The sequence below is a fragment of the Peromyscus californicus genome, unplaced genomic scaffold (assembly GCF_007827085.1).
Source record: "Peromyscus californicus insignis strain IS unplaced genomic scaffold, ASM782708v3 Scaffold_5__1_contigs__length_169319896, whole genome shotgun sequence".
Classification (NCBI taxonomy): domain Eukaryota; kingdom Metazoa; phylum Chordata; class Mammalia; order Rodentia; family Cricetidae; genus Peromyscus; species Peromyscus californicus.
This window is the reverse complement of record NW_026294573.1, coordinates 94,966,780-94,989,667: the sequence shown is the minus strand read 5'-3', so window position 1 is coordinate 94,989,667 and position 22,888 is coordinate 94,966,780. Positions and strand designations below refer to the sequence as shown.

Genomic DNA, 22,888 nt, shown 5'->3' with positions numbered 1-22,888 from the left:
CAGGGGAGAGATAAAAGCAACAAGCTGGCTTCCCCTCCTCCTTTCAGTCATTTACATTACTGGGCTGACATTTCCTAGGGGTGAAGACTGTCCCATGACCACAGCAAGCTAAATTTTCTAGTACTGATTTTATTTTCCAGGCCAAACAGATGAATGGATGGATGAATGGATACTCACACACACACACACACACACACACACACACACACACACACACAGTCTTTGTTCCCTTCCTCCAGATATACTGTTCATTCATACTGTTTACTAATTCTCTCATGAACAGCACACACTAGATCCAGGGCCCAGTGAAAAAGACATCAAAATCCATATATGCTCAAGTCCCTTCTACGGCATTTGCACATAACACACACTCACCTTCCTAGGTATCTCAGGCCATGCAAATATTTGCTATATACTCTATTGTGTCCATAATGCAAAAGAAAACCTCTGTACATATCCAGAACAGATAATTTCCCCCAATATTCTGCTTTCTCTGGTTAAGTCCACATATGCTCACCCCAGCTACATGGAGCTGACTGTATTTTCTCTTCCGTCATGTTTTGTACAAATTGTAAACTCTAATGGGGAAAGAACTACTTTTTTCCCCACTTCCATAGTTTCTAGGAAAGTGCCTGCAGCATAAAAGAAATGCAATAAGCATTAATTGAGTAAGTAAATGAACTGTTAACTCAGGGCTGAAAAAACAGTCTGACAGATTTTAATCAAGTAGAGGCTGTCTTTACACAAATGATACTTCGTTTAAATTTGCTGGTTTAGGAAATAACGTCTTCAGAAAAAAAAGGCTAAATTCTTCCAGAATTACTAATTTTTTTTTAAAAAACCTCCCTCATCTAAGCAAAACCCCTTCCACAAGGCACCTCAATAAAACCATACCTGATAAGCCTATTTATTATTCTTCCCAGTCTCTAACGATATAAGGAATGTTATTGAAATGCATGCAGTAACTATTAACAAGAAGAGTCATAAATTATAATGTAGATTAATGTGGTAATTATTTTAAACACTTGGAGACGCCAGAAGGCAAGTGCTACGATGTGATCTAAATTCTCATTTTTCTAGTAAATGGACATTATCTGTAAATAGAAAACTACTGAACACCAGAATTCCTAACAGAGACAACCATGGGGAAAAAAACAGCTATAACATGTTAGATGAAGTTATCCTGGCCACCAACAACCAAACAAGGAGTACCTAAGAGGTCAGCTGTTTTAAGTAGCAGAGAGCAATTTACTTTTTTTTTTTTTTTTTTTTTTTTTGGATTTTTCGAGACAGGGTTTCTCTGTGTAGCTTTGCGCCTTTCCTGGAACTCACTTGGTAGTCCAGGCTGGCCTCGAACTCACAGAGATCCTCCTGGCTCTGCCTCCCGAGTGCTGGGATTAAAGGCGTGCGCCACCACCGCCCGGCGCAATTTACTTTTGATCCCTCTGCATATGACTGTGAAGGTCTCATTTCAGGCCTGTGACCCCACTGTTCTGAGCACCAGGAAAATTAACCCATCGTTATTCAGAGCCTCCCAGGCCATGCTTGGTGTCAACACTTGAGTACTCTGCGATAAAGGTGAAGGCTCCTGGTTCTTGTCCCAGGTCACCCCACCCGGAGATTTTAAAGCACCCACGTACATTCACACCGGGCTCTACATTTTGGAGTGTTAGTACCCTAGGGGACTTAAAATGGTGGCCCAGGGTGTGGAACTCCACGGAGCTCAGGGTTCTGCTCATTGCAACATCACCTCTGACGTCAGAGCCGGAATTTTGTAGAACAAAGGCCGAGCAAAGGGTCGGAGTTGACACTACAGACAGAAAAGGAGAGGTGTAGAGCCGCTCCCAGTCCAGCGCAGACCTAACCGAGCAGGCCAGCGCGCCAGGAAGTGGGGAGAGCGCGATCCCAGCACCAGCAGCGGTGGTTCTGCTGTTCCGCGCGCTCCAGAGGAGCCATGCTCGCACTCCGAAACGGCCTGAGGAAGGTGCTGGCCCCGTGGGCGCTGGCGCCTCAGGTACCTGCCGCGGCCAGCAGGGAGGTGGGCGGAGCTGTGTGGGGCGCAGGCACTCTTGGTGAGGCTTGGTGCTAAGGGGGTGTACCCTCGGTTCCCTGGCACCGGCGAGTCTCGGCCTGGGACAACCCTGCCCAGCAGCGCCCATCAGTTAGGGCGGGACTGGGACCTCGGGAAATTCGACTAGGATAGAAGAGATGAGGACCAAAGGGAGCCATCCGCCCAGCCCTTGCTGTTGAGCACCGGCTTATCCTGGGAATAAATAGTTCCTTCGGGTGGGGAATTTGACTTAACCCAAATGGAGGGAGAGTAATCATGTTAAGCTAGTCTAGAACCGGGTAAACCTTGAAGAAGAGACTAGTGACTGCATGACTGCTCACCCAGCGTTGCCCAGGCAACGCCACCAATTATTTCCTAACAGTTTTTCACTGAACTTTTATTTTTTTGTTTGTTTGTTTATTTTACCAACGTTCTCTTTAATGAGTCGGTGCTGGCAAGAACAAGTCTAAGTTGCACAAAACGAAGTCCATGATTCCTCCTGTAATTTCAGCGTAATTCTGACTCTACAACAAAAACCTTGAAAATCGTTTCTATCTAGTCATTCACACACCTTTCTGTAGGTTCCCTCCTATATATTATGTCCTGGAAATAATAATGAAAGTTTGTGCCTGTGACAAGTATTTCATACTCCAAATGCACACTCATTCTTTGAATCAACCTATAAAGTATTGTGAATGCCATTAACTTATTTTCTGATGTCTTATTCATTTTTAAACTATAGATAATAAGCAGTTCTACTAAACCCATTTGTAGATTTTGGTGAAACACACACACACACACACAGTCCATCATATGCAGAGACAGCTGCAGATTTTTATAGGAAGTTTACTGATTTGCACAGTAAGAACACAGTTCAGAGCAGACATCAATGGAATGAACTAAAGGTAGAAAATTATATTAAGCTTTATGTAAAATGAAGTATTTTTAAGAAAAAAATTTATTAGGGGGGAATAGATTACTTTTTCTATCCATAATAAGTTGTCCATGTGTACAGTGATTTTTCCATACTTTTATATTCATCTGACCTGTTTTAACAGAATTTTCTGGTATTATTAGCTTCATGAAATGGGTACATGATACCCCCAACTTGAAAATAAGATGTGTTTTTACAGTACAATGTCATACAATGTGTGTACACACATATATGTGCATATGTACAGACATACACAAGGTAATTTCTGACAAAGAATTTCCCAGGGAAAAGTGCTCTCAGATCAAGAAGTAGAAACTTACATAGTAAATATGATTATTTTTAAAAAGATAATACCTGAGAGGCAGAACCACACTGGTACAACTAGATGCATTAAAGCTCATCTTTGCTTTGTGTTTCTCATTAGAAATTAATAGTAATTCTGGCAATTTTTCTTAGCATCCATGGTCTATTACAGTGGTTCTCAACCTGTGGGTCGACCCCTTTAAGGTGGCATATCAGATATCCTGCGTATCAGATATTTACATCACTATTCATAACAGTAGCAAAGTTACAGTTATGAAGTAGCAAAAGAAATAATGTTATGGTTGAGGGTCACCATAGCATGAGAAACTGTATTGAGGATTGCAGCACTAGGAAGGTTGAGGACCCCTGGTCTATTACCAGACTTGGTAATGCAGTTGGATAGTGATAGCATTATAACGCATTGCCTATATCCCAGTTCTATTCCTGTTGAATGTAGGAAGATTTCTTCGACCTGAATGGCAATTTCTCTTTTTTAAAAAGTTTTCTTTTAGTAAGCATGTTTGTTGTGTATGTCCAAAGACATACAGTCTATGGAGTTCTCTCAGATATGTAACTGTAGTCACACATACTACAGATTAAAAGAATATAAGGGAAAAACAAAATGTACGTGACTCCTAACTGTAGCTCTCAAGCACAGGAGCATCTCTAAGGTAGCACTGCCTTAGTTTGGGGCAACTTTCTATGAAAGGGTGGCTTAAGGAGAATCCACATGTTTAACTGTAGTTATCTTCAAAATCGACTAAAATATGTCTATGGAGAGTTGACAAGAAAAATGGCAACAGGACTTGGGACTCAGCTATTGTGTCCCCCGTCACCAGACCCAGATTTGGTTGGACGACAACACACAGTCTGTGCTCCCTCAAATACTGAGATTTGACTTCTCTTTCTTCAGGTGTGCTCATCTTTTGCTACTGGCCGCAGACAAACCGAAGGAACATTCTATGAGTTTTGTACTTATTATCTTAAACCTTCAAAGATGAAAGAGTTCCTGAAAAATTTTAAGAAAAATGTTCATCTTCGGACAGCTCACTCGGAATTGGTTGGATATTGGAGTGTAGAATTTGGAGGCAGAATAAACAGAGTATTCCATATTTGGAAGTATGGTATGAGTTGCCCAGTTCAAATGTTCAGTATAGATTTCTATTCTGGTAGATGCTACAGAAGTCTTAGATGGATATATATTAATATAAATATAGATTAAGGAGAACTTTTTTAAAGCAATGCAGAACCAAAAAGTAAATTCAGTGACCACTCTTCTTGGTCCACCTTTAATAACCTTTCCCAAAGTCTAACATAACTGGGAAATTATGAGTTCTCATCCATTCATTAAATTGTAGACTACAATTCTCAAAAAAAAAGTGACTTACTGAAAAACGGTTTTAATGCAAAATTTAAAACTATTTACACAAGTCCAAGTAGATTAAGATCACAGAATGAAAGAGGTATCTGATGCTAGACCTGGACATCACTGTCTTAGTGGAAGCAGTTTGCACATTCAGGATTTTGGGTAAATGAAGGTTGAGAGATGATGACAGTCAACTTTTGATCTTCCCCCTACCCTGAAGCTTATTGATCCCATTTCATTTAGAAACTATTTTCAGTTCATTTCTACATCCCAGAGTTAATGAATTTGCTGCCATATTACTTTAAGAAGTTAAGGGAGCCGGGCGGTGGTGGCGCACGCCTTTAATCCCAGCACTCGGGAGGCAGAGCCAGGCGGATCTCTGTGAGTTCGAGGCCAGCCTGGACTACCAAGTGAGTTCCAGGAAAGGCGCAAAGCTACACAGAGAAACCCTGTCTCGAAAAACCAAAAAAAAAAAAAAAAAGAAGTTAAGGGAAATACATTACTAAGAGTCATCATACTGAAGCTGCACTGCCTTGAAAAAGGAGAACATCACAGAATTATTCAGAATGCTTGCTAACTTTTTATAAGTCTAACCTTAAAATAGCCTTCACCAGGATTTGAGCATATGTTCAGCAAACTCTTAATAATTAATTGCATTTAGTGTTTGGTCATCTGTTTTCAATTAATGTTCACAAATATTCTTTAGTGAGAAAAGATTCTGTAGATGACATGGGTATGCTTTGTTTTGTTTTGTTTTCGGTTTTAAAAGACAACAAACACTGTTAGTACAACTTAGGCTTCACACATGGTTCATTTTAAGTCATGGCCCATTGAGGACAGTAATGAAGTCTTAATTTACCTCACTCTAGGCATATGTTATTCCTATTCCTAGCATAAACTACATAAATATTTTACCTTAGTCTCATAAGGCCTTTACAATAAATATAGTACTAGACCCATACATAGTTAAACATGTCTACCTACTTCAGTAACTAAGAAAGCAGAGATATGAGTGCTGGAGAGAAACAATGGCTGACAATAGTATGAGAATCAGCACTATTTCTTTGGAAGTTATTTGTACAACGGAACCAATGCCAAGTACATTCAAATTTCATTTAATGTTAAAATTTATTCAGGATAAGTCTTGCCTACCTATCAACATACTGAAATAAAGTTTGTCTTTCAACTGACACTGTCAATTGAATGCCTCAATTGAATAGTAAGAATAGTCCACGTGTAAGTGTTCAACACTATTGTAAGCCCTCTTTATTCATGTAATTCTCACCACAGACCTGGGGGTTGATGTTATATTATTTACATGTATCACAGACTCAGAAACAAGGCAGATGAACATACAGTAGCTTAACTCCTGTACAGAGCTACCTTTGGAGAGATAAGACCTGTGAAGCCCATTCAATGAGGTCACGTTGGTTGTTTTCATTTCTTTAGCCCTGAAAACCAGGAGCAACTTGATGCAGATATGACATTTCTTCACATAGCTGTTCCCAAATCCACAAACACAGTGTTCTTGTGTGCTCCAGATGAATGATTAATGATCTGGATGTAATACAAAGAAGCATCGATGGTTTTAAACCATTTATAAAAAAGTTTTTCTCCATTCTTTTCTACCATAGATAATTTTGCTCATCGAGCTGCAGTTTTCAAAGCCTTGGCCAGTGATCCAGACTGGCAAGAACGATTCTTCATTCCAAATTTGGCTTCCATTGATAAACAAGAGAGTGAAATTGTCTATCTGGTACCATGGTGCAAAATGGGAACGCCTCCCAAGGAAGGTGTGTCTCTCTTAGCCTCTCTGAGTTTTCATGACTGAAATGGTACAGATGTTAAGTTCTTATGTACTTTGAGACCAGGGGGAGCCTCCCTTTTATATATGGACATAAGTAATCATTGAGATAAAAGTAAAGTGCAGCTCTTTGCTCATCCTTAAAAAGTGAGGACCAATGAAGAATTCTTCCCACTTGAAGGTTTCTGGATTTGTAAACCCTAGCTATGTTATAGAAAATTTCCATGGTCAATAAAGGTTGAACACTGCACATTGAGACCCAGACACCATTGGTGGGGTGGTGAGCGTTCATATATTCTATCATTGTTTTAAAACAATAATTAATATTTAAATATAACTATATTTTATATATCCCTATACAAATGTAGATATGTTTATTATATTAAATATGTGTATAAGTTACACTCAATTTTAAATCAGTGTCTATGTTTTTCCTACAAAACAGACCATTTGGGGGAATTGATTAAATGGAGTAGCCAAGCTCTATTACTATCATAACTTTTGTATTCCTCTTCCTTACTTTCAGTTTGAAAAGAATTCTTTCTCTTCTTGCTGATTTCACTTCTTGTGTGTTTAAAGAAACTATTGCTAAGTCTAATTTTCACAAGAAGCCAGATTAGAAAAGCATAAACTAATTAGAAATTTATTTTTCTTTGTTGTTCTCAGCTTTGTAGTATGTTTTAGATGACACCCCAAAGAAACCTGAAAAGCTTTATTTGGCTCCTGCCCCCACAGGTCTCCTAGAAGCTCTCAGCACATCTAAATAAAATAGTTGTCTTCTCCATTAGGTCTACTTGTAACCTAGTTCTTTGCCTCTGCTGATTCTACACTTCTGTGGAGAGATAAAATACATTTCAAATATATAGATATTTGAAATAAATATTTAGGAACAATAAAATTATATCTATAGGTTGGTTTGTTTTTCCAAAATATGGAAATATAAATATCATTTCTGCTACATTGTTAGATTTCTCTTCCTATTGGATATGAAAATTTACAGTGGCAAAATACACAAAAAAAAAATGGTGGAAGTTGAGAGTAAAAACATAGGCATTGCAGAAAAACTTTATTTTATTTTGTTGTTAACCTCGGATTTTATACATTCATGGCAAGTGCTCTGTCACTGAGCCACCTCTCCAAATCCATGGAAAATTATTTGATTAAGTTCTTTCCTAAAAGTATACATTTAGGCCATTCAAAATATCTTACTCGCCGGGCAGTGGTGGCGCACGCCTTTAATCCCAGCACTCGGGAGGCAGAGGCAGGCGGATCTTTGTGAGTTCGAGGCCAGCCTGGTCTACGGAGCGAGATCCAGGAAAGGCGCAAAGCTACACAGAGAAACCCTGTCTCGAAAAACCAAAAAAAAAAAAAAAAAAAAAAAAAAAAATATCTTACTCCACCAATTTCTCAATATCTACTTTAGTAACAAGTTTTTACACTAAAATATTTCAGATAATAATTTATATATAGTTTCTAGTTTTTCTCTTAAAACCATTTTAATTCATTCTCTCTCTCTCTCTCTCTCTCTCTCTCTCTCTCTCTCTCTCTCTCTCTCTCTCTGTCTCTCTCAGTGTGTGCGTGTGTGTGTGTGTGTGTGTGTGTGTGTGTGTGTGTGTGTGTGTGTGTGCAGTGAATGCAAATACCTGTTGTGGAAACCAGAAGTGTGAAATATATAAGAGCTAGTTAAAGGCTGTTGCCAGCTTCCTGACATGGGTGCTGGGAACTGAACCTTGGTCCTCCATAAGAGCAGTTCATGCTCTTAACTACAGAACTATCTCTCCAGCCCTCACTGGCCCCCTACTTTTTGTCATCTGTAGAATTAAATGTAATAGCATAAATAAGTTAAACATGGACAATGGATTTCTAAGCATAAAATTAAGGGAAATAATGCAAATGTAATTAATACATCTGTATAAATGTGTATACGTGCAATCCTTCAAATATATACATGTAGATCAGGCTTCTTCTACTGAAACCAAGTGAATATGAATACGAGTAAAAATTCCTTGACTATCATTATTTAAATTACTTTTTCCATATTCTAGGAGTCTATGAACTTGCTACTTTTCTTATGAAACCTGGTGGCCCAGCTCTATGGGGTGACCCATTTGAAAGAGCAGTAACTGCCCATGCCAAACAAGGCTACACTGAACTAATTGGTGTGTTTCATACAGAATACGGAAAACTCAACAGAGGTACAGATGTCCATTTATTTTAAAATTTCTGTGCATATTAGTGACCTATTTATCTGCTAGGATCCTTCAGTTAAAGTTCATATATTATTGACAAGTTCTTGTACTTTTATCATTTTAAAGAGTTGATAAGTTGTCTCTTTCCTATTTAGAATTTAACACCTACCAAAACTATTTTGAAATGCTAAACTTCTGTTTCCTGGCACATAAAATGAACAAATTTTAACAACCATAAGAACCTCAAGAAATAGTGTATTTCTTTATAATCTTTTTATTCCTTTAAATATATTATTATCGGTGCTAGGGACTGAACCCAGGGCCTTATGCATGCTAGACAAGTGCTCTACCACTGAACTATATCCCCTGTCCTAATTAGGTTTCTATTGCTGGGACAGCACACCACAGCCAAAAGCAACTAGGGGAGATAAGGGTTTATTTCAGCTTATTCTCCCTGTTAGTAGTCCACCAGGAAGAAAAGTCGGGCAGGAACTCAAGGCAGGAACCTGGAGGCAGGAACTGAAGCAGAAGCCAGAGAAGAATGTTGTTTCCTGGCCTGCTCCCCCTGATTTTCTGAGTCTGCTTTTTATATGACCCAGGTATACATTCCCAAGTCAGGAGTGACACCAGCCCCAGTTGGCTCGTCTTTTCCACACCAATCATTAATCAAGAAAAATTCTCCACAGTCTTGCCCCAATCTATCTTATAGAGCACATTTTCTCACTGAAGCTCTCTTTTCTCAGACAAATCAAGCTTTTGTGTCAAGGTAACAAAAAACTAACACAATTTAACCATTGTCAGCTTGACATATAAACACATTGTGATTAAATTATAAACTTTCCCTTGTTTGTTCCCCCAAGATGTCATGTTAATATTATCACAGTATAAAACGTAGTATAACTTTAAAAAGTCATACCATCTTTAAACGTTCAATCTCTTTAAAATATCCAAAGTCTCTTAACTGTAAGCTCTTGTAAAATCTTATTCCAAGATGGAAGAACCAGAGCACAGTATCAAATTCAAAGCAAACCCAAAATTCAATTGTATAAAAAAGTTCAGTGCCTGACATCTGGGACCTATTCATGGATCGATTGTCTGGGCTTCAAAGGGCCATGGAGGCTCCACTTCTCTAGTTTTGCCAACCTCAGAACCCACAGCTTACCTCCTAGACTCAGCCTGCTCTGCTCCATAGCTGCCACTGCCCTGGGCAGTCTCTCACTATCCTGGCATCTCCAATATGCTGAGTCCTCTGCTGCAGCTGAGGCTGCATCCTCACCAGTGACCTTTCCTGGTCTCTCTTCAGGGACTCCAACCCTGCTACACAGTGCCAAGTCTCAGCTGCCCTCCATGACACCTGTATGCCTTCAAAACCAGTACCACCTGGGTGACCCTTACACATTCATTACCAAGTTCAGCTGCCAACATAAGATGCAAAAATAAAGTACTATAAAATATAGTAGGAAGTCATACAGTCTGGATCTTGAGTTCCTTTAGCTATCTTACTTTTCTTCCCTTTTCAAGCCTGTTTCATTTCTTCATCTATAAAACCAGTTGGATTAATTAATCTATAATTTTTTTTCCAAGTCTCTGACTCCTCTGAAATCTCATCACTGAAATATTTAGTATCAGTCTTTTAACTTAAAGTAATTGGACTTTTTTTTTTTTACTTAATTTCTCTGTATTTGTGTATAAATGCCTTTCTGATTTACCTCTGCAGTCCATGTTCTGTGGTGGAACGAGAGCGCGGACAGTCGTGCAGCGGGGAGACATCAGTCTCATGAGGATCCCAGAGTCGTGGCTGCTGGTGAGCTGTTTCATTGGGCATGCATTATTTTTAGAACAAATTTGATTCAGCTTATAACTTTATATGTCTTATGCAATGTCTTTTCAGTTCGGGAAAGTGTCAATTACCTAGATATGCAGCAGAATATGTTCCTAATTCCTGAGTCATTTTCACCATTGAAATAGTTTCCTACCGACGGTTTCAGTACCTGATGTGATGTGTGCCAGTAGACGGTGTTTCAATTCTCTCAATCGAATTTCTACTTTTTATTTGAAGGAAGTGGTAAGTTAATTTATTATGTCCCTTGCATTTTTTAAGCCCATCTAGGTCCCTTTTATTAAACCCATCTCTACATGGGAAATAGAATTCATTTTTCCCCATGCCACCTCATTATCTGACATACATTACGGCGGTGGCGCACACCTTTAATCCCAGAACTCAGGAGGCAGAGCCAGGCGGATCTCTGTGAGTTCGAGACCAGCCTGGTCTACAGAGTGAGATCCAAGACAGGCTCCAAAACTACACAGAGGAACCCTGTCTCGAAAAGCCAAAAAAAAAAATTAATAATTTAAAAACAATGTCATTTGGTCCCAGTAAAATCTTTGAATGCTCTTTGGTTTATAAGATGAAATGTCTTATTATTAATTTTACTAATATTTACTTCATTCAGATGCTTTCTAACAAAGATACTTGGTCACTATATCAAGATCTTTGTTTTTCATTTGTTTCAGAATAGCTCTTCTGTAGGACAACCCCTTGTTCAAATGAGATCACATTTCCAAGCTTGTAACCATATTTTTTAATTATTAATAAATATGTGAACCTTGTAAATTGTCTTTTTGCCTGAAATGTTTTGCTCCAGTAGCTTATTTTGTAATATAAAATGGAATTCATGAAAATATTAAACTTTTTTCATATGAAAAACTGTATAATCATCTGTGTTGTCCGTATTGTCAGTCATTCACTTAGAAAATAATAGATCAGCATACTGAAAGTTTTGATGACTCTACTTTATATGCTGAAATGTTATTTATAATTAATTTAACTAACATTTATTTCATTTTTTATCCTACTTAACAGAGATGTTTGAAATATCTTTATTTAAATGAGGTCATTATAGATGTGGAAACATTTGCCCTAATTAAAAAAAAATTACCTATATATTCTGGTGCTTTCTACTAGGTTTTATATTTTCATCATCCTCTTTGGAATTGATGTAATGAGGAGAAAGGAATAATTTATTGTCCTTATTGTAAATATGTGTACATTAAGGAAACATCATGCTACTTGTTATGGTTTGGATCTAGAACAGCGCCCCTCCCCCAGGCTCATCAGTTGACTTGGTCAACTAGTAGCAGCATACTGGGTGGTAGTAAAAAGCTTAAGAGGTAGGGCCTAGATGAAGAAAATACATCTCTGGTCTTGGGCCCTTGAAAAGTATATTGTAACCCCTTCCTCTGTCTCTGTTTCCTGGTTGCCACAAAGTGAGCAGCTTTCTTCCACCATAATGTACTACCTGGGTTCTATAGTCCAAAAAGCAACTGTGCTAAGCACCCATTCCTAAAGCCCCTAAAAACATAAAACAAAATAAACCTTTCTTCTTCTAACTTTATTGTTCACAGGTATTTTGTCATAGCCAGGCCTTTCCTGTTCCATCAAGAGTGTAGGATCATTGCATTACAGCTACAAACATGCTTATCCCTCACCATTTGGAAAGGACTGACATGAGTCTCACTTTTGGACATAGCAGCCCAACCCACTGGGCAGGGAGGACAGGCAGTATCTTGGTTTTGTTTCTGTTGTACTGGCAGGTAGGTGAGGAATTCTGTATACCTTGGTTCCCATTGGAAAAGATCCATGATGGTCTGGGAACTAAGGTTGTGGTACACTTCTCTTCTCCAAGCATTCAGGTCTTGTGTCTGCAAAAGAAGGACATAGTAGCATCACGTAGGAGGGCCTGGACTGTCTGGATGCATTAGGAGCACAGGATAATCTGGAAAAGATGAACACAGTCTCATTTGTTTTTCTTTGTTTTGGTCTTTGGGTTTGTTTGTTTGTCTTGAAAAGGGATCTCATTTGTACAGTCTAGACTAGTCTAGCACTCACTGTCTGGCTAATGATTTCCTCAAGCTCCTATCCTCCTCTCCCCACTTCTGTGCTGGCTAGTTTTATGTCAACTTGACACAATCTACAGTCATCTGAGAAGAGGGAATGATAATTGAGAAAATACCTCCATAAGATCAGACTATAAGTAAGCCTGTAGAGCATTTTCTCAATTAAGTGACTGATTGTGGGTAGGGACATCCCTGTGCTGGTAGGCCTGGGTTTTTTAAGAAAGCAGGCTGAGCAAGCCATGGGGGATCAAACCAGTAAACAACACCCCTCCATGGCCTCTGCATCAGCTCCTGTCTCCAGGTTCTTATCCCATTTGAGTTCTTGTCCGGGCTTCCTTTAATGATGGACTATGATGTGAACTGTAAGCCAAATGAACCGCTTCTTCCCCAAGTTGCTTTTGGTTATGGTGTTTCATCACAGTGATAGTAACCCTAACTAGGACAGCTTCCTAAATGTTGGAATTACAGGCCTGTACCATCATAGAGACAGAGATAGGCAGATCTCTGTGAGTTTGAGACCAGTCTGCAGAGAGAGTTCCAGGACAGCCAAGGCTACACACACACACACACAAAAAAAAAAAAAAAAAAAACACCCTACCTTGAAAAGCAAAAATGAAATCTCTAAAGATTGAACTCCTTCGATCTAATCAGAACCAGCATCTGACATACAAAAGATATTCATTGATCTGTATTCCAGACGCTACATACTGAAAGTTCATAGTTAACAAGACAAAGTACCTGCTTTCATGTAGTCAGTATTCCTGAAGAATTACATAAAACATACAAGTTAAATAGCATACATAACCTTGACTAAAAATAGAGCAAAAGAGGAGGGCAGTGAGTGCGGTGACAAGGGTCCAGTTTAGCTAGAGGTAGTCTCTCTGAGATGATTATCTATCCAAAATCTAAACAATGAGAATGATCAAGCCAGGAAGACTTAGAGAGAAGAATACTGCAGCAAGGGTGCCAGAATGTGTGCAGACAGAAGTTCTCAGAAGAAATGAGTTTTAATGCTCAACAACCAACAGGAAGGCAGTAGGCAAGAATGCAGTGAGCTAAGAGGAAGAGTGAAGTGAAGAAAGAGGGATAGGAGCCAACTCACATAGAACTGGGAAGGAGTTTGGATTTTCTGCTCAATGTGCTGAAAATTGCTGTAGTGTTTAGCAAAATACACGTTTTATTTTTTTTAAGATTGTGTGTGTGTGTGTGTGTGTGTGTGTGTGTGTGTGTGTGTGTGTGTGTGTATGTGTGTGTGTGTACCACTAGAGGCCAGAAGAGGGTGCTGGGTCTCTGAGAGCTGGAGGTATAGGTGACTGTGAGCAATCTGATGTGGATACTGGGAGCTGAACTTAGGTCCTCTGTAAGAACAGTATGTGCTCTTAACCACTGAGCCACTTCTCCAGCCCCTAAATCCTAATTTTAAAAAAAAAATAAGATTCTGTAATGATTTTTTTTCTGAGGATGTTAGGTCCTCTAAATGTTTGCTCCTTGAACTCTCTTTAGGTTACTGTATTAGCTTTTTTTAAAATGAAGTGATTCAAAGGACAATGGTGCTAATAAATGCAGTGGCAGACACACTAATCCAGGAACTTCAGAAAGTAGACAGTGACCCCATGTCAGCATGACTCAGAATGCTCAGTCCTGACATTCTTTGCCTTGGAGACTAAGAAAGACCACACCAGGCCATGAGTCCAGCTTAGCATGGAACAGTGGTTCTCAACCTATGGGTCACTCCCTTTGGAGGTCAAATGACCCTCTTTCACAGGGGTTACAATGTTATCAGATATCTTGCATATCAAATATTTACATTAACATTCACAACAGTAGCAAAATTTCAGTTATGAAGTAGCAACAAAAGTAATTTTTATGGTTGGGGGTTACTACAACATGAGGAACTGTATTAAAGGGTCACATCATTAGGGAGGTTGAGAACCACTGGCACAGAGGAAGGCTGAGGGAACAAAGCCTGGACCAGAAACCAGAAGATCTGAATCCTAGTTCTGACTCTACAAGTGTGTCCATGTGACATCACTTACCCCTTTAGACTTTGTTTCCTTGGTTGTAATCTAAGAATTAGAACATGTTCAGACCAAATACACATAGAACCACCTCCCCAGCAATGGCTACAAGCAGAGACAACAGCAGTCATTGTCTCCCATGATCAATTCAGAAAGCATGATTATCTAAATCCCTATTTGAAACTTCTCAAACTCTACCTCCTCTCAAAATAATGAGGCATACATACTTTACAAGTAAACCCAAGGCCTTTTCCTGTGTTGCTGACAAACTTGTTCCCTAAAGGCATGGATATTTAATTGATGCCCTTAGTTCTATTATTCTATAATATCAGTGTAGAAACTTATCAAGTAAATACAGTCACATAGCATATAATGTTTTGGTTAGTTATGGACTGCATAGAACACAGAAATCCGATAAACTACACAGTCTAATGAAACAGTGATTTTAGTTTGTAAGTACATTCTATGATCATGCAAGTATAAAAATATCAACAATCTTAGAATGTCCTCATTAAAAGATACATGGTTGTAATTCTATAGGGAAATAAGGTAATGAAAATTATTTTATTATCACCATCACCTTAAGTGACAGTATCATTCTCACCAATAACAATCATGCTGAAAGCCAGAGAGACAAAAATAATTTGTAACTTATTAAGTCACACAACTATTAAGTTTCAAAAGCAGAATTCCAATTCAGGAATGCATGCTCTAAAACCATGTTCTTCAGATTACTCATACATTCTGCAGAGAAGACTGTCTGTAGACTTTATCTTTCTGAATTTTATAGGGTAAAATATTCTTCCTTCTATTCAAGTGAGTGAGCAAGCACAAATCGACTTGTGGGCAATAATATAATGAATGAGTCTTTTCTGTTGGCCAAGTGTTTTCTAATCTATCTTGGCTTACCAGTTTGAGTTAAACTTCAACTTAGAAAAAAATAAATCAATTTTCTAGTAAATTCATATGTCAAGTACATCTGGCATAACATCTGTCATATTGTGAAAGTTAAAGTGAAACCACAATCCAGTATCAGTCCTCATTCTAAACATTTGTTTGTTTTTATTCTTGTAATAACCCTGTATCATAGATAGCATAAAACAGCATATCTCACCCACACACATACAAACTATTGCTGTGTGAATTTTTAGACCTTCATTCAATGTGATCCCCTGCCCCTCTGGCCAACTGAACATGTCTGTCTGGAAATTATACAAGAAGTCAACACTGAAGATCATTGTTATCTTAAGTATTTCTGTAGTTGCCCTGTTTCTCCTTCCAGCATCTTCAGTAAGTCTTCAAATCAATAAGAAAAAATAAAACAAACAAAAACCAAAAAATGACTGAAAACTGAACAAATGTAATAAACTAGGGCCTTAAAAAATAAAAATGACACAGCTTTCACAAAATGGTCAATTCACAAGAAATCAGAGAGACAGAATTTAAATTGAGACATTTCAACTTAGTAACTTGAGACAAATAGTAAAATCACATAGTAGAAAAATTAGTAGGAACAGCATTCTCTTCCTATAAGATGAGTGGATAATGGAGAAAAGAAGTATCCAATGAAGTTGACTCAGTAATTTCACTTTTAGGTGAATAAAAAGAGATCTGAAGTATTGTTCAGTGAACATTATAAAATAAATATATGAAAATGACTCATAGGAAAGAAATAAAGTTTTGAAAAACTCACTGGAAGAGTGGACAGAAATGAGTGAACCAGATCTAACTTGCTTAATTTGTTGTCTTTGGAGAGCACTTAACTTCGAATGTCTTGGTTCATTTTTTTTTTATAGTGTAAAATGGTAATACCAGCTTCTCCAGGCAAAATTAGAGCAGAGAAAATGGATAAAGCAGAAAGTGTCACAGACATTATTGTTAGATCCTTTGGCTGGGACAAAATAAACAGTGTAAGGGAGGAAAGATTTATTTTGGTTCACAGCTTTAGGGATTTCTCAGAGTTAGCAGTTGACTCCATTGGTATGTGACTATGATAAGGCAGCATGTTATAGCAGGAGAAGCATGTGGTACAGTAGACTGCTTACCTCATAGCAGCCAGTAAGCAAAGAGAGAGAGAAAAGGCCAAGGACAAGATGAACTTGCTAAAGGTATTGTCTCAGTGACTGTTTCCTCCAGTCACACTCTCCCATAGCCCAATCATCAGCGACTACTCTCTTAGTAAGAAAGAGTCCTCATGATCCAACCTGACCTAGACAGTCCCCTGCCCCCTGAGACACTCTTTCACAGGTGACTCCTGTGAGTTTGGAACCCTGGGGGAAAGGTATCCTCCTGACTACTTGGGAAGTCAGGCAACATCTTGAGCTGCTAAGACAGCTCTGATGGCTGGAGCTGTGATGAGTCAGCTCTGCCCTGGAGAGCAAGGTATCCCAGATACCTGGAGTTGCTAGGACAGCTCAGCCCTGGAGGTATCCTGGATACCTGGAGCTGCTGGGACAGCTCTAATGATTAGAGCTGCAATGAGACAGCTCAGCCCTGGACAGGAAGGTATTCTGACTGCTCAGGAGAGTCAGGCCTGGAGCTGCTAGGACAGCTCAGCAGGGAAGGGTATCCTGACTGTTCAGGGAGTCAGGCTATACCTGGTGTGGTGGGGGATGGTCTCCCCGCAAGATATAGCAATCCTGCTCCTCTCCTGGAGAGCCACTATAACTGAGATTTGCTCAGCCCCCACTTAAGGGGGCTTCCTAGCAGAGCTCTGCTTCTTCTCTGGCCTAAGACGTTGCTTCTTTTGCTTCACCCTGCAGAAATGTGGAAATCTCTTCTGGCTCAGAAGAAAAGTGTTACTTTTTCAGCTCCCCCTTGCTCTGTCCACTGAGGGATGTCTCAGCACGGTTTTTCTTTTCAGCTTCCCCTTGCTCTGTCCACTATATGACATCTCAGCAAGGATCTTCTGTTCAGCTCCCCCTTGCTCTGCCCACCATAGGAAGTCTCAGCAAGGTTCTTCTCTGCGCCAGTAAATAAAGATCTTCAAACCAAAAACTCTTTTGAGAAAGAGATTGATTTGGGAAGGAGGAGTCCAGGAGAGTAGCTGCCTCTACCAGGGTGGTGAGAACAGCCTAAAACTGACCAGGCAGGCTGGTTTATATAGGATCTCTTGGGGGTGGAGTCAACCAGGGATTGGTTAGTTTTTCTGCCCAGGGATTGGTCAGTTTTGTGGGCTAGGGGCAGAGATGGCCCTGATTTCAGAGCCAAACTGTGTTTCTTTCACAGGCCTTTCTTAGCTTTTTTGACTCTAATTCTAAGGCCAGGGCACATTTCTTTCACTGACTCTGATTCTGGGGACCAAGAATGTTTCTTTGGTACTGGTTTCAGAGTCGGGGCATGTTTCCTTGGTTCTGGGTTTCGGGATAAAGTGTTCATTTCTCTGGCTCAGGTCCTAAACCCAGGCTGTGTTTCTTTCCCTGGTTCTGGGCTCCAGGGAGCTTCTTTCCTGCTCTGTGATTGATTGGTTTCACTGGTCAGTTGGCCAGGGGCAGAGATGGCTCTGATCTCACTGAGTTTCTTTAGCCAGCCCCTTTCCCCTACAACTCCAGTTGGTGTTAGGCTGACAAACTATTCATCACACCAAGCCTTTAGCACCATAACCTTCAGGAGATACTTCATGTCTAATCCATATGATACATTTAGTAATTACACAGTATCAGGCACATTAGAATGGGACGATCCCTTGTCTAAGAACTATGAATCATTGGCACTATCTTAGAGAAAAACATAAGGATATAGTATGTGACTTGAAAATTTTTTTTAAAAAAGCACATAGAAAGGTAGCTAAATAGAGACAAGGGTGGCATCAAATAAATAAAGCTCTCATTGAAGAAGTCATCATAAAGCCTGGTGGTGGGACTCACACCTTTAATCATAGGAGAAGTAGGTGAATCTCTAAGTTCAAGGCCAGCCTGGTACACAAAGAGAGTTCCAGGGCAGCCAGGGTTGCTGAGGAACCCTGTCTCAAAAAATCAGAAGGGGGAAAAAAAGACATCTGGGGTAGTTTGAATGTAATTGGCCCTCATAATCCCATAATCTCATAGGGAGTAGCACTATTAGGAGGTGTGGTTTTGTTGGAGTGGGTATGGCCTTCTTGGAGGAAGTGATGTCACTGTGGGAACAGGCTTTGAGGTTTCCTATGCTCAGGATACCACCCAGTATCTCAGTCGACTTCCTGTTGCCTGCAAAATGTAGGACTCTCAGTTATTACTCCAGTATCATGTCTGACTGTACACTGCCATGCTCCCTACCAAGATGATAATGGACTGAACCTCTGAAACTCTAAGCGAGCCACCTCAATTAAATGTTTTCTTTATAAGAGTTTTTATGGTCATGGTGTCTCTTCACAGCAATAAAAACCCTAAGACAGCATCATAAAAAGACTACATAAGGCTACTAAGATGTATTAACCAACATATCTCATTCCAAACACAACAGACTAATTTTCCAGTGGAAAATAGTATGAAATTTGAATTATTCTAAAGTCTCTAAAGCTTTGCCTTCCACCCGTTTTTCAGTTTCTATGTTGTATGAAGTGGGAGGAGCTTCAGAAAACTCCAGGGGATGATAAAAACCAGTAACTATTTTTCTTTACACCAAGTGCCTTGATATGTGAAGAAAACAGTCCAGATTACAAAGCAGCACTATAAAGCTACACTGGAACTATTACTGGGAACGTTTTTCAGCACAAAGTTTAATCTGCAAAGTTCTGATATACTGTGTCAACTCTCATAAAAGACATAGAGAAGTCTGAACTTAGAATATGTGGAGAAATCCTAGGCAGCATCCTGAAGCTCCTGGGAGTGGAAAAGATTACAACAGGCCCCTCTGGTTTGATTACCCATTACATTAATGTTCCACCCTTCAATACAATCCTGAAAATAAACTAACAAATTCATTCCAAAGATACAGTAAAAGCAATCAGTGAAAGCCAAGTCAATCTAAAAATAGATTAAAAAAAACAATACAAGGGATATTTAATGATGAAAATATAAAGTAGAAAATTCTTCCCAAAGTCCATCTGTAGTAAGAAGAGAGAGAAAGAATAAGCATGCCGAGCCTTGGGCAATTGCTGCATTTATGGATAATGGGTCTCAAAATGTCAGTGGCACTAAAATTCACTTTTAATCCAAATCCAAAAGAAAGCCAAAGAGGTATTTTAAACATATATAAAAAGGCATAGTAAGTACACATTTTCATATGTTTTAGTAATAAAATAATAGAAATGATAAACTTATCTTATCATTAACTATATAAAGATATCAGCAAATATATAAATATAAACATCCGTTGGCAGTTGAAGAATAGAGCCTTAGTCTGTTTCCTTTCACACAGCACTTCATTCAATGTTCAACACACAAAAGATACTTTGGTGATATAAGCAGGACCCTTATTAATGAAAATTGATTTTTATCTTTACTACACACACCTCAGTAATATAGCAATTCATAAACTTGTTAAGGGACATTGAATGAAACCGACTTTTACTTCTGTTACCAAAAAAAGCTCCCTTTAAATACAATAAAGCAACTCATAAACATCTTGATAGTAATTTGCCTTTACTGAAATTAAACAAGCATTACACACCATCAACACACACACACACACACACACACACACACACACACACACACAATTAATTTCACTCTAAATACTTATAGTTTAACTTACAAGAACTCAAAAAAATAGGAGCTGGAAATACAACTCAGTTTATTGTACACTTGCCTGACAAACCAGAAACCCTGGGTTCAATCCCCAATGGGGGGATAGGGGCAGGAGGGAGGGCTATGCCTAAAGAAAGAAAAGTAAATCTATGTCACCATCTAGTGGCCTTAGAATATAGTTCTGAAAAGAGAAATTTCTCCAAGGAATATGGATCCAGAAGGTAAGCATCCAGAGTCCTACATGTACCTGGCCTCCTACCAGCTGGGCTAGCAGAAGATCCACCACACTTGCTTCCAACTGCACATTTGCACAAGTCTAACCTTTGAACAAAATCAAGCAGGAATGCCACCAAGGACATTGTCCTGTTTGCCAACATCATAGGTCAACCATCCTAAAACTTATACCTACTTGTTGTTTGAGGTGTACAAATGTATTTTCACAAAAGTCAAACTAGATGAAAAATAATAAAAATATGGTCAGGAAAGCCTTACACACTGGTAGGGAAAGTATTAATATATAAAATATTTTGATAGTACTTAGTTAAGATTAATATACACATAACTTAGAGGTCAGCAACTCAATGGGTATGTCCTGGGGCATTTTATACACACCACAGTCAGCAATTCAGCAGGTATGTGCTCTGAAATGAAGATGAGGACATGACCATTCCTGAGCATGGTTGAGAAGGTTTTTTTTTTTTTTTAATTGTAGATAAGAGGAAGAGAACAGCCAAAGGCATCTGGAAGGGTCCAGACTGAACATGGCTAGTAGAATAGATGGGGCCATGAGAGGGGAGAAAGGGGGGGGAGAGTGAGGGAGGAAGAGAAAGGAGAGGGAAGAGGAGGAGAGGGCAAATAGATGAAGAGAGGACCAATGGGAGGACTAAGGGAACGTGTGGCCAAATGGCTGAACTTGAACTTATATAGGAAAGAGAGGCTGGGGGGGTCAGTTCAGGAGCTGGAGAGGTTAAGGGGTAGAGTGGAGGGGGAATGAGAAGTGATATGTTAATAGGCACCTCTTAGCCATTTGCCCCAGGTTTCTTTGATACCTAACACTCAGAGCAGTGGTGTGTGATTAGTCCAAAGCAGTCTGTTGACAGCACTCAGAGTGTCTGGTAACTAGGACGAGTAAAAGTTGTATCTCAGTTGTAACCAACTGCATCCCCTTTGGTCATGAAAGAAGGGAATAAAGTGAAAGGACCGAGCAGACACCATAACAGGCTGCTCAGTCTTCTCTCAGAGATCAGGCCTCAATTCAGTTTCCTGAGACTGAACAAGCAGCTTCTGAAAGAGCCACAAAGGACAATGTCCAACACCCCCAACAGCAAGGACAAGGAGGCCCCATACATGCAGGCCAGGCCTGAGCCACAGTCAGCAGATAACCAAATAAGGACAAAGCCTGGGACTTATTCAGGCCTGCCCAAAGATGGAATAGCTGTAGTCTTAATCAGCCCCTGACTAGCCCTGGCCAATTAGAATGTATGGCTATGATTGCCATGTGCTGAAGCCAATCATATCTAAAATGACCTAACTGGTCTAGGACCTCCCCATTGGCTATGCTTAAAAGTGAGCTCCTCTCAGGGTTGCCAATTTGCCTTTGTGTGGGATGGTTGGTCCCAGCATGCTGGAATAAAGAATGCTCTTGTTGATTGCATACTTGGATGATGGTCTTTTGTGGGACTTCTCCAGAACCCCAACCTAAAGCACAGTATTATCAGGACTTGTGATATTTTAATCAATAAAAGTCATACATATATTTACAGTTGCTGCAAATGTCAAAACTTTTATGCTCATCACTACTTAAAATGCTTATCTTACACCTTAGATTGTTATTTACTACCTATATAAAGAAACATGCATGTTTTTCAGTAACTTACCTTTATATTTTGATGACATTCAGTCAGTGTAATTTGTTTTTAGAGCTATATGTATTTGCTAAGCATAAAATCATTAGGGGTTTAAAGGCTCACAAGATTTCCAAAAGTTTGACACTAAAAAGATTTTTAACCCCTGATGACCAGTAAATAATGTAGCCTAGTGTACATTAGTAAGGTAGCCAAGAGGCTATTTTCATCAGAGAAATTATTCAAGATATTGGGATCAATTAGCTATTTAATGTGAACTGTAGACCCAATGAAGGCCGTGTACCTGAGAACGAAAGGTTTCTAAATCCTAATCTTCCAAGTGAATATAGTTGGAAAACCCTCAAATATGCTCAACGGAGAACAAAAACACGCACTAGAAAAATACAAATGGTAAATGAAGTTTTTCTGAGGGCCAAAAACCAGAGGCCATTAGGGGTCTTGCTTTTACGTCACATGAAATTACTTACTTTTAGTCTCCACGTGTGATTTCAGGCCCACGGGCCCACTGTTCTGTATTTGGAGCCTCCCAGGCCACGCTTGGGGAGATGGGGTGGGGGTGGGGGACGGGGAGGGTCACATTGGGATGCTGAGTACATTGCCATAAAGATGAAGGCTCGCTGGTGGTTGCCACGAGGTCACTCCCACGACCAGATTTTAAAGCACCCATGCTACGCCCGCCCTACATTTTGAAGTGTTAGCGCCCCACGAGGAGGCGGGGGAGGGGGGGTGAGGGTGGCCCAGGATGCAGAACAGCACAGAGCTCAGCTTTCAGCTCTCCCCAGGAACCAGAACCTAA

General features: G+C 39.6%; 2 protein-coding genes across 6 annotated transcripts in view; one reads left to right on the top strand and one right to left on the bottom strand.

Annotated features, from left to right (window-relative positions):
* LOC128096621 (olfactory receptor 13C8) overlaps positions 1 to 22,853 on the bottom strand; it is a 112,829-nt gene extending 89,976 nt beyond the window's left edge. The window contains exons 1-3 of one of the 4 annotated variants that reach the window (XR_008213688.1): positions 22,560 to 22,853; positions 12,263 to 12,422; positions 4,299 to 6,210 (exon numbers count right to left, since the gene is read on the bottom strand). The gene's annotated coding sequence lies outside the window, so the exon portion shown is untranslated. Of the gene's footprint in view, positions 1 to 4,298; positions 6,211 to 12,262; positions 12,423 to 22,559 lie in introns of those variants that run through there. The other 3 variants (XR_008213689.1, XM_052716403.1, XM_052716402.1) reach the window with 3 other exon arrangements.
* On the top strand, positions 1,667 to 12,269 carry LOC128096626 (protein NipSnap homolog 3B-like). 2 transcript variants are annotated; one of them, XR_008213690.1, is made up of 7 exons: positions 1,667 to 2,014; positions 4,201 to 4,411; positions 6,288 to 6,446; positions 8,503 to 8,652; positions 10,364 to 10,450; positions 10,538 to 10,711; positions 11,161 to 12,269. XR_008213690.1 is itself a non-coding variant. In XM_052716410.1 (6 exons), the coding sequence occupies exons 1-6, from the start codon at positions 1,955 to 1,957 to the stop codon at positions 10,612 to 10,614; spliced, it is 744 nt and encodes a 247-aa protein (XP_052572370.1). In that variant the 5' UTR covers positions 1,667 to 1,954; the 3' UTR covers positions 10,615 to 12,269. The 2 variants fall into 2 exon arrangements, 1 of the variants encoding a protein (XP_052572370.1); XM_052716410.1 differs by having other exon boundaries at positions 10,538 to 12,269.
* Positions 22,854 to 22,888: the final 35 nt, after the last annotated feature.